The sequence below is a fragment of the Corylus avellana genome, chromosome 4, assembly GCF_965113065.1.
Source record: "Corylus avellana chromosome 4, dhCorAvel1.hap1.2, whole genome shotgun sequence".
Lineage (NCBI taxonomy): Eukaryota > Viridiplantae > Streptophyta > Magnoliopsida > Fagales > Betulaceae > Corylus > Corylus avellana.
In genome coordinates, this window is record NC_142493.1 from 22242640 (window position 1) to 22254867 (window position 12228).

The window sequence follows — 12228 nt, forward strand, 5'->3', positions numbered from 1 at the left end:
GCATTTATCTCAGTTTTTCTTCTTGAAATAAGTTATTTTTGTTGTGTTCAACAATTATAATCTGTTTATGGTGCATATACCTCATTTGTGAGATCACATGCTTCATATCATATCATTGTTTTGACAAAATGACTACTTCAAGTAATTTGTGCTATTATTTTGCCATTTACTTCCTTCTTTGGGGTGTGACTGCAGAAAATTGTGTATCCAATGTCGGAATCCACACCTAGGAGGAAGCGCACTCGAGAAGAAAAATCAATCCTACAAGACAAAATTCTAACACACAACATTGTGATTGAACGTGGAGTGGATCAAAATGATCTTCGAGTTGAACCTTTTCGGTTCATTTATGAGATATTCCAGGCCAATCAATGGACATCTTTGTTCGTTCCTGTTAATGCATACACTTGGTCAGTTCGAGAATTCTACTACAACATCGAAGATATTGACTTGGTTGGTGACCCGTCATTCAAGACCAAGTTCTTCGGGAAAACTCTCACTATCACTCCTGAGTTGATAAGTGAAGTTACTGGGATTCCATTAACGAATGAGAAGCCGCTTCCATTTATGGAGATTGATCCACAACCAACTAAAGCTAAAATCATGGCGGTTCTTAATCCAAGTAGGGAGCTTGTATGGGACGAAGACAAGAACAAAGTTCTCATTGGATATGTGCGGGCTCCAGAGAGGCTGTTAACACAGATTGTGCTGCAAAATATCTGGGGAATATCTCGAAATAGTCATGTGACCATTGAACGAGCAATGATGATATATGGCATCATTAACCATGTTGAGTTCTGTTTATGTACTCATATGGTGTTGACAATGATTGAGCTTCATGAAGATCATTCTATTGCCTTACCATATGGCAGCCTCATCACAAAGATCTTGCAAGCCACATTGCCTAAAATTGTTGCAAATGAACATATGGAATCTCCTAAAGGTTACTTTGGAAAAGCAACAGTGATGAAGTCCAATGGCCAACTTCATAGGCTTCCCGCTCCAGCTGAACATGCCCCTCCAATCGTTCACGATCCTCCAGCTGCGTCCTCCTCGAGATCATCAAATGTTTCCAGTCAATTAAATAAAATAATTGACTTACTTCAAGCTCAAGGCCAAAGCATCGAAGCTATAAACAAACGCCTGACGACTTTGGAGCAAGATGTGAAGCAAATCAAGGACAGTTTTTGGCAAGACTAATTTTCTTTTTTTTTTTTGTTTGCTTTGCTTACAAATCAAATGCCATTATGTGATGGGACTATTTTTCTTTAGTGTGTCTATTGATTTCAGATTTAATGGGTTGGTTGTTTTTTCCTTTAACTCTAGAATTCCATTCTTTTTGTGCGTCCTTTCGTCCTTCAGAGACAAAAAGGGGGAGTTGATGTGTCATTTTCATGTATAATTTTTTGTCCCCGAATGGCCAAAGGGGGAGTTTGTTAGTTTATGGTTTGGCACATTCGGTTTGCATGTAATTTGTTGAAAATGAGCACCTCAGCATTTCCAGAAAGCCGGATTCTAGAAGGCCCTGTTCGGACCACCAGAAGCCAGGACCGGACCCAATATCCAGCAAACACACTTTGAAGGGCCTGTCCGAACCTTCAGAAGTCGGGTCCGGACACAATTTCCAGCAAGTCATGATTGTATACATAGAACATGCCTAGAAATTAAGCATATTGATATTTTTTCGTCGCTGTTCTAGGGCATTTTGTTTGCTTTTTGTTTTTTCTTTGGTTCAGTTATTTTTGTGATTTTTTTTTTCTTGTTCGGTGGTCAGTTTCTCATGTATTGTTCTCAAATGAATATTTTACATATGAGTGGGGTCAATAATTCTACAATTTACATCTAATGCTTCATATGTTTTATGCTCTACCTTGTTCTTCTGAAGACTGTTGAGGGAGTAAGAGTTAGTTTTTCTCATGTTCGAAGTTATGCACTATTTGCCCCCATTAAGTTTGTATTTTTGATATGTGTTTGGGAATTCGGATCAAACATTTTTTTTTTTGGAAGATAGGTAGTGTCATTTCTATCCACTTGATCAACTAGTTAGTTGAACCCAGCTCCTAAAAATTCCGACATTTTCTTAAATAAAAAAAAAATAAAAAAGGGCATAATATATGTTCAAATGACTTATGTTTGCTTCTATATGTCCCTATAAAAAGAATCAATGATCAAATCATTACAGGAATAGATGGTTACTAAAGAACATGGTAAAAAGTGAATGATTAGTCTTAAGGGAAGTGTATCGGATGAGGGACTCTAGGTCCTAATATTATAAGGTTTGACTATGGCTTGAATCAGACTGTCTGTCTTTCATTTACTAAATGTCTGTCTAGATTTACCTTCCACTGATGAAATCTTATTTAATGGGAGTTTTCACACACTATACCCTCACATGAGTTTTCTGAGTTATTGCTTACTTGGCTGAATTCACAGAAAAATGATGCTTCATGCATATGGTACATTTATGGTGTGTGTGTGTAGTTTGTTGATCACTCCGGATTGCTAAGATATTCATAAGGACATGCATGGGTTATTGGATATCTATACAAGTTGTGTTTTAATTCTAAATTTAAAAAAAAAAAAAAAAGAAAAAAAAAAAGAAAAAAAAAAGAGGTTTTATTTTTTAGTTTTGTTTTAAAATGGAGAGGGAGGATGTCCGAACACGGCACTTACCTGTCCGGACACGCCTATCGCGTTTTTTTTTTTTTAACCTAAAATCTCTTATTTTTTCCCATTTCGTCCTTCTCTCTCTCGGCCGAAGTACTCATTCCTCAATTTTTTTTTTTATTTCGTTGTGTTATTTATTTATTTTTTTCTCTCTGTGATTCCAACCTTCAACTTAAAGGCTCAAAACTTCCATCACCCAAGGTATGTTTTCGCACCTTATTCTTTTCAGATTTGGTTTAGAATCAAATTCTAGGTTGTGAATGTTGAGCTCCAAAGTGCTATTCTGAATTGCTTGATTGCTTGATTGGTATTGATAATTCTTTCTCTCTCATATGATTGTAGCAAAATACATAAACTATGATGTACTTAGGAATGGGTTACTCATCTTCACATGTGTTTTCCATGCCCACATCTTTATGCATACCATATGTTTGATAAAATGCATCAAAGATTCAGTTTTGCAATTTTGCTACATTTCTTTAATTAAATTGCTCTAGTTCAATATTTTGGTCTTTAGATGTTGGTTGGGATGTCCCTAGGCGAGGTATTTTCATTATTCATGAACTCTTCTCATAATGTTATAATCAATACCTCAATGCCTATCACATGTTCGATTGAATGTCTAAATGAAATCTTTTTGCATTTATCTCAGTTTTTCTTCTTGAAATAAGTTATTTTTGTTGTGTTCAACAATTATAATCTGTTTATGGTGCATATACCTCATTTGTGAGATCACATGCTTCATATCATATCATTGTTTTGACAAAATGACTACTTCAAGTAATTTGTGCTATTATTTTGCCATTTACTTCCTTCTTTGGGGTGTGACTGCAGAAAATGGTGTATCCAATGTCGGAATCCACACCTAAATGGTGTATCCAATGTCGGAATCCACACCTAGGAGGAAGCGCACTCGAGAAGAAAAATCAATCCTACAAGACAAAATTCTGACACACAACATTGTGATTGAACGTGGAGTGGATCAAAATGATCTTCGAGTTGAACCCTTTCGGTTCATTTATGAGATATTCCAGGCCAATCAATGGACATCTCTGTTCGTTCCTGTTAATGCATACACTCGGTCAGTTCGAGAATTCTACTACAACATCGAAGATATTGACTTGGTTGGTGACCCGTCATTCAAGACCAAGGTCTTCGAGAAAACTCTCACTATCACTCCTGAGTTGATAAGTGAAGTTACTGGGATTCCATTAACGAATGAGAAGCCGCTTCCATTTCTGGAGATCGATCCATAACCAACTAAAGCTGAAATCATGGCGGTTCTTAATCCAAGTAGGGAGCTTGTATGGGACGAAGACAAGAACAAAGTTCTCATTGGATATGTGCGGGCTCCAGAGAGGCTGTTAACATGGATTGTGCTGCAAAATATCTGGGGAATATCTCGAAATAGTCATGTGACCATTGAACGAGCAATAATGATATATGGCATCATTAACCATGTTGAGTTCTGTTTATGTACTCATATGGTGTTGACAATGATTGAGCTTCATGAAGATCATTCTATTGCCTTACCATATGGCGGCCTCATCACAAAGATCTTGCAAGCCACATTGCCTAAAATTGCTGCAAATGAACATATGGAATCTCCTAAAGGTTACTTTGGAAAAGCAACAGTGATGAAGTCCAATGGCCAACTTCATAGGCTTCCTGCTCCAGCTGACCATGCTCCTCCAATCGTTCAAGATCCTTCAGCTGCGTCCTCCTCGAGATCATCAAATGTTTCCAGTCAATTAAATAAAATAATTGACTTACTTCAAGCTCAAGGCCAAAGCATCGAAGCTATCAACAAACGCCTGACGACTTTGGAGCAAGATGTGAAGCAAATCAAGGACAGTTTTTGGCAAGACTAATTTTTTTTTTTTTTTTTTGTTTGCTTTGCTTACAAATCAAATGTCATTATGTGATGGGACTATTTTTGTTTAGTGTGTCTACTGATTTCAGATTTAATGGGTTGGTTGTTTTTTCCTTTAACTCTAGAATTCCATTTTTTTTTTTGTCCTTCAGAGACAAAAAAGGGGAGTTGATGTGTCATTTTCATATATAATTTTTTGTCCCCGAATGGCCAAAGGGGGAGTTTGTTAGTTTATGGTTTGACACATTCGGTTTGCATGTAATTTGTTGAAAATGAGCACCTCAGCATTTCCAGAAAGCCGGATTCTAGAAGGCCCTGTTCAGACCACCAGAAGCCAGGTCCGGACCCAATATCCAGCAAACACACTTTGAAGGGCCTGTCCGGACCTTCAGAAGCCGGGTCCGGACACAATTTCCAGTAAGTCAAATGTGAAGGGCCTGTCTGGACCGTCAGAAGCCGGGTCCGGACACTATATCCAGCAAGCTATTTTTGAGGGGCATGTCCGGACTGCCAGAAGCTGGGTTCTGACCCAATTTCCAGCAAGCTGCTTTTGAGGGGCATGTCCCGACCGCCAGAAGCTGGGTCCGGACCCAATTTCCAGCAAGCCCATTTTGCATGGCCTGTCCGGACACATGACTTGGCTGTCCGGACACCACGTGGTTACGCATATGTAACCCTAGCCATGCCCGGACACCCACTTATCCCTGTCTGGACATGGCTGCTAAATTTATGTTTTATGTTCTATTTAAACAATCTATTTTGCCTAACATAGGTACGTATTTTGAGAGCTAAAACAGAGAGCTTAGAGAGAGATATTGTTCTAGTTTATGGGAGTAAAGATTAAATACGTGAAGCCAATCGGAGTTATGGTGAAAGGAAATCTTATAGAAGAATTGTGCCAGATGTTCTGGAAAGGGCTACTGCGGTAGAAGTCAAGTGGGTTGCTTGTCGTGTGCAAGGAAGAGTCAATTGCAAAGGTTTTGTAATTCTTCTTGTATTCCTTATTCTTCTTATAGTGGATTGATTTTCTAGGTTTGGCTGCCCCGGAGAGGTTTTACATTTAGAGAGTTCTCTAAATGGTTTCATCTTCGTAACCAAATATCTGTGTTCTTGAATTTCATTACATATCTGTATTTGGTTGAATATTAACTATTATGTTAGATCTTATTCCGGTTAATATTTGTAAAACACCTAGACATTTGAATAGGTGTCTTTTGGAGTCATATATAGAATTTTCAATATATATCTGTGTGTGTGTGTCTGTGTGTCTAATCGAGGTTGGATAGGTGTTGTTCAACCTTAATGCTCTTCACTAATATGTCATTGACCTAAACCTCCACTATACGATATTGCTTGCCAGCTAAATATTTCCCAAGGGAGAGCAACAAAATGCAGAGCTCCTCACAACTGCTGATAAAGCTCAATCTCACATATATAGTAAGGAATTAATATTTGACTGAGAACCCATGAGCACCTTAATTTAGATATAATCTTTCCAGTCAAAGTAATTGGCAACTCATCTTCTCAATTTGGGACTAATTTTTTAGGGCGTCACAATTTCCTCTACTCAAATCCTTGACGTCTTTGGCATGGCCACTTGGTGTTATTAGGTTGCTGTAATGCCCTATGAAATGACTTAGGTAAAGCACTAGCAAGATTTGCGCTCTTACTCCAAAATAATTAGTCAAGTTGCAATTAAAGCTCCTTAAAATTACTTATAGGGCTGTAAATAAATAGAGTTGTTCATGAATAAGCTCGGGCTTAGTGTGGCTTCTATAAGCTCGCATAACTTCATATTAATTATTTTAATAATATCAATTTTAACGTGTTAATGAGAATATGTTAAGTATTTAAAAGTATAAAAATGAATTCTAGATATAGGTTGAATTATCGTAATTATGAGTCTTGATATAAATACTTGTGTATGTGTGTACATGAGTGGGTTTATGTGTATATAGTATATACTTACTATAAGATAAACATATAAACTCAAGATTCGATTGTTTAAGATTCGAGTTAATTTATCTAATCACTCAAATAATTAAATAACTAATAATAAGTATGAATTTACACGACATTAAAAATTAAAAGTTACGATACGTTGGGAATTATCCCATTCAACCCATCCAATTGGTTGTGGGCCTCTAGACCAGCAACGGGGCCCCTGCCCAGGAAGAAAGACCCTCAAGATCTATTTATTATGGAAAGGGCCATCGAGTATTCCAAGAGCAATCACCGGAACAAACACTTCCCGGGATTGTCAGGTACTCCTAATACGAGCATCTCCCGAGTATCCCTGCTACTCCAACATGAAAGATCACCAAAGTATCACGTATTCCAGCGACAAAGTTTTATTAAGAATCAATCTCTGATTTATCGGGATTGAATTCCCTACAAACTTGGTAAAAATATTAGACCCAGTTATATGAGAAAAGAAATCTGAATCCAAATATGATAGCAATTCCCAGTCCAAATCAAGCTCCATGACTCAAAATTCAAGTCAAGGTAGAAGATCGATCGACCCCAAGTTGGAATATACTTCTTAGCCTATAAATAGGTCCATACACATATATAAACTCTAGACTGAATTATCCTACATTACACAGTTTACACTGATATTATTCAAAACTCTAACTTAGATATCAGAGGGAGATCACGCCTAGTATGGTATCTTATTTTGTAGGAATCAAGAAGTCAGATTGGAGCGCAGAAGACAGACCGCATACCTACATCTACCTCGAAGGGCCTGTCAATCACACTGGACAAGAAACTGTACTAACACGATATTTACTTTTATATATGGAGGAGTAGATTATTTGAGTAGCTCATGAATAAGCTTGACCTCATTGAAAAAATGAATGAGTAGAGCTTGAACCAATTATTTAGCTCACTTGAGCTCGGCTTGTGTTTGAAAAAAATTAAACAAACCAAACTTGAACATTTAATACTCGGCTCGATTCAAATCAATTACATCCATACCTATGAAGCCCAGTATCAAGGAACTAATGTGAAAGTTAACACCCATGAACACCTTTAATCCTTTATAATATTCCCACTCAATGTAGGCAATTCATCTCTCAATGTGGTACTAACTTGGGTGTCACAAGTTGTCAATGCCAAAGCCTTATGGACTTAATTAATCTTAGCTTAATATTAAGGCGACTTCCCTTTAAAATTATAGACTAGTGTCTGTCTAGTAGCTATTTGTCATTGATATTTCGGGCTTGTTCGAGATTGTGTTTGTCCTGTTTGGGTTTGTATTATCGAGCTCGAGTTCGGGTAAAGCTAAAACTAAGCGTGTTATCGAACAGATTGATTTATTTACGGCCCTAAATATTAGCAACCATAGTGTTGTGGTGAATAAGTAAATTAATTAATCTTTTTATTTTTAATATATAAAATGCTAATTAGTAAATAAATAAATATATAAAATATACGAGGACAATCCCAATCGGATATGAATGAGTCGTACCTGTACTTATATCCCTTGAAATAGTCCAGATGAGCGAGTAATGCAAGCCCCTCCATATATAATTACCTTTAATATATACAGACACTTAAAGTCTTTCCACCGTCATTCAAGTCTCTGGCCCAATATTTAACCTACGACAATTTCAAGGTTAGGTTTGATGATTTTAAATTAATTATTACAGAATACATATGGAGACAAATGAATTTAATAATTTAAATTTTTTTAAAAAAATAACAAAATATATATATATATATAATTTCAACATTTCTTGTTACTTTTCCACTGCATGTGTTCTAATTAATATGTGACACGGATAAAGTTTTTCTCTAAATTGGGTTGGAAGAATTTTTCTTCAACCTAGTCTATAAAAGTGACATGTGTTCTTTTTTTTAATAGCATGTGAAATGCACATAGAGGTGTTAAATGAGCAAGCCATTCACGAGCGAGCTCAAGATCGGCTCGTATAAGCTCGACTTGTGCTCGACTCAATTATTAAATGAGACATTTCCTGAACACAAATACTAGCTCAAATATTAAACGAAGCAAACTCAGTTCGACTCGGTTAGACTCGTGAGCAGCTCATATAAAGCTCGAATTAGTAGTTATTCACATAGTTGCTCATCCTAATATTAAAAATTGATGATTTTTTTTTTCCCCAATATCATCCTTTTATTATAAAATGATGCATATCCTCTCTCTTCGAAACCAAACGTCTTTCTATCTTGACTCAGGCTCCATACTTGGCTAGCCAGGTTAAGCAAGATGCTCATATGCAAGCTTGCTTCTTGAGCCGTTTAAGAGTACTTGAAGTTTAAATCTATAATAAAAATAAATAAATTAAAGATGGCTCGACTTATTATGAGCTCGAGCTCGACCTCGTTTTTTTGGCTCATCCTTAAGCTCGGCTCGAGCTCGAGTAAAATTTAAACTGTCCAAGCCTAAACAAGATAAGGTTGCTCAAGTTCGGCTCATTTACACCCCTTCATGCATATGAGTTTTTAATAAAATTTATTCCAACTTTGTTCATGTTGTTAGTTCTTGTGTTGGCTTAATTCAGTTCCAAAATGCAGAGGCTACTGTTTACGAGCTCAAACACTAATATAGAATGCTCAGAATCCAATCTTCACCGTTCATAATGTAGATTCATGTGTTATGAACGTCCCTGCAAAATTTCAGCTCAATCGGACCACAAACGCCCATCGATCGGGGCTGTTGATCAAGACTGGACAGCATTTCCAGAATGCTGTTTCACCCATGTCCGGACATGCCTTCCCCGGGTCCGGACCTCATTTCCAGAAACTCAAATTTTGCTCCGCAAAGCCGTGTCCGGACAGCCCATTAACATGTCCAGACACCCCGTAAGTTTGAGGCCCAAAAACGTGATTTTAAGTGGTTTAAGTCTAGGGTTTTGTCGGGGGTATATATACATCATTATAGAAGATAGAAGTACGAATTTTCACCCCCAGAGACTTCGTGTGAGGCTGTGCTTGAGTGATTATTTTGTTGTGAGCCAAATTGATTCCTCTTAGAGGATTTTTGTTAGTATTGATTGTGTGCTTAATTGAAGTCTATCGGAAGGGTCCGATAAAGGAGAATCACGTTGAAGAAGATTGTGAGCGAGGAGACAAGTTGGAGGCTTGTCGATCTTACAGAGTCAAGGTCTTGCAAAGGGTTGTAAGTGTTCCTAGTGTCTGTAATCTCTGGATAATCTTTTGATAGTGATTTCCTGGGTTTGGCTGCCCCGGAGAGGTTTTACTTTTAGAACGTTTTCTAAAAGGTTTCCTCTTCGTCACCAAAATCTTTGTGTGTGATTATTCATATTTTGGTGAATGTTTGTTTTGATATATATCTGTTAATTCCGCATAAAATTGTGATATTTATCTATTTAGAATTTTTCACATGTTATTAAAAAAAATGTGATTCTCACATATTTAAGGAACACATGTCATTTTTATAGACTAGGTTGAAGGAAATTCTCCCAACTCAGTTTGAAAAAAAACTTTGTCCATAATTTCTCTAGTATTTGATATTAACTTTAAAAGAACATATATATATATGCCCAAAAACAAAGTTTGTCACGCACATTAATTGGTAATATCACCTTTATTTCACATATGACGATAAAACAGAAAATGAATAAATTAGGATATTTGATCAAAACTTAGAGAATCAAATAAAAACAATCATATATATATACTTCAAGAATAACATTAAAATTTCTAACACAAAACTTAAAAGCCAAAACATAACTTTTTAGGAAAAGAAGAGAAGACAACAAAGTTTGACTACTTACCATTTTAATAATGAGAAATGCCCAACTGCATGCATTTAATTGCAGGAGGAGCCAGTTCAAACACGTACTACGATCGAGAATATATTATTATATATTGTACATAAAAGAAAAGAATGTTCAAAGTATATCGAAGAAGAACTTGTCGTATTTCATGGAGCGTGCGAGTGGCAGGCAACGCGTTAATGAATTAATAGATCAGTGACCCAGACAAAGTGGTCAATGTATAAATTGATGGGATACCATTCGGCTTTTTCTCCATTATCTTCATTCTCATCCATCTCCACTCCCTTTTGCCTGAAACAAACTAGAAGCTCAAAGTAATTAGATCGATCAATGGCGGCAGCAATGGTTAACAAGATGATGAGTTGGATGAGAAATTCAAACAAGAATGCTGCTGTTTTGCTGCTTATCTTTCTGTTTCTCAGCAGCTCTACCTCAACCTGCAATATATGTGTTTGTGTGTGTAAATTGTGTTTATATAAAATAAAAGCATAGAACTCTTACATCTAATTTCATCGCATCACAAATATACAATAATATAACTAACTAGCACAAATGAGAAGTTGACTATTTTTCAAAAAATAAAAGATAAAACAATAAAAATAAAATAAAAATAAAAACAACAATAACAACAACAACCTTTGAGCATGAACTCTTTTTCCTAACAATCTCTGAAAGTCCCAAAATAACAAGGAGAATGCTAGGAGTCGAGTCAAACAATGTTGCAATCATAAATGATGTTGAAACTGAAAATTCTAAAACGACTCCAATTATCACCTACTCACACGTCTAGGAGTTTTACAGAAAATATCCAGAAAACAGATCTAACTTAGCAGTTAAAAAATCAACCAAATACTGATATGAAATATGCAATCAAGAACACAGAAATTTGGTTACGAAGAGGAAACCATTTAGAGAACTCTCTAAATGTAAAACCTCTCCGGGGCAGCCAAACCCAGGAAATCAATTCACTATATAGAAGAATAAAGAATACACGAAGAATAACAAAACCTTTGACTCTTCCTTGCACACGACAAGTGACCCACTTGACTTCTACCTCAGTAGCCCTTTCCAGAACATCTGGAACGATTCTTCTAAAAGACTTCCTTTCACCGGAACTCCGATTGGCTTCATGTATTTTCTCTTCAACAATAATCTAGAACAAATTCTCTCACTCTAAGCACCCTGATTTTGCTCAATAAAATACGTACGTATAAATGTAGCAAAATCGTGTTTAAATAGAAAATAACCCTAATAAGTCAGCCAGGTCCGGACCCTGCAGATCTGAGGTCCGGACAGGCCTCATAAAATGCACTTTCGGGAAATGGGGTCCGGACCCTGCTTCTGGAGGTCCGGACCCTGCTTGAAAAATCAAGTTTCTGGAAATGGGGTCCGGACCCTGATTCTGGAGGTCCGGACCCGGCCTGTCCAGTCTTCATCAACAACTCCGATCGATCGGCGTTTGTGGTCCGATTGAGCTGAAATTTTGCAGGGATGTTCATAACACATGAATCTACATTATGAACGGTGGAGATTAGATTCTGAGCATTCTATATCAGTGTTTGAGCCGTGAACAGTAGCATCTGCATTTTGGAACTGAATTAAGCCAACACAAGAACTAACAAACTCCCCCTTTGGCAATTCAGTGACAAAACCAAAATGTCGAGCCAATCCCATCATCTCCCCATATTTACTCCCCCTTTTTGTCACAGAATGACAAAAGGTCTTCATGTTTCCTGAAACACTTCACAAAATACATCAAGGCATATGTGGAACAAGAAGACATAAATAAAACTCATGATAAAAAAAATGACGTAGAATGCGTGATTATAAAGAAACATCAGCAAAACTCCCCCTCAATGTATGACTCAATTAACAACAGGAAACTGAAAATGCAAAGCATGTTTCTCCCCCTTTAAAAGT

The 12228-nt window shown here is 36.8% G+C and overlaps 1 protein-coding gene and 1 pseudogene across 1 annotated transcript; both read left to right on the forward strand.

Moving 5' to 3' along the window:
* Nucleotides 1–210: 210 nt before the first annotated feature.
* On the forward strand, nucleotides 211–1200 carry LOC148586452 (uncharacterized). Its single transcript, XM_088515644.1, has one exon. The coding sequence runs from the start codon at nucleotides 211–213 to the stop codon at nucleotides 1198–1200; it is 990 nt and encodes a 329-aa protein (XP_088371770.1).
* A 2348-nt stretch (nucleotides 1201–3548) lies between these two features.
* LOC148586453 (uncharacterized) lies at nucleotides 3549–4538 on the forward strand (annotated as a pseudogene).
* Nucleotides 4539–12228: the final 7690 nt, after the last annotated feature.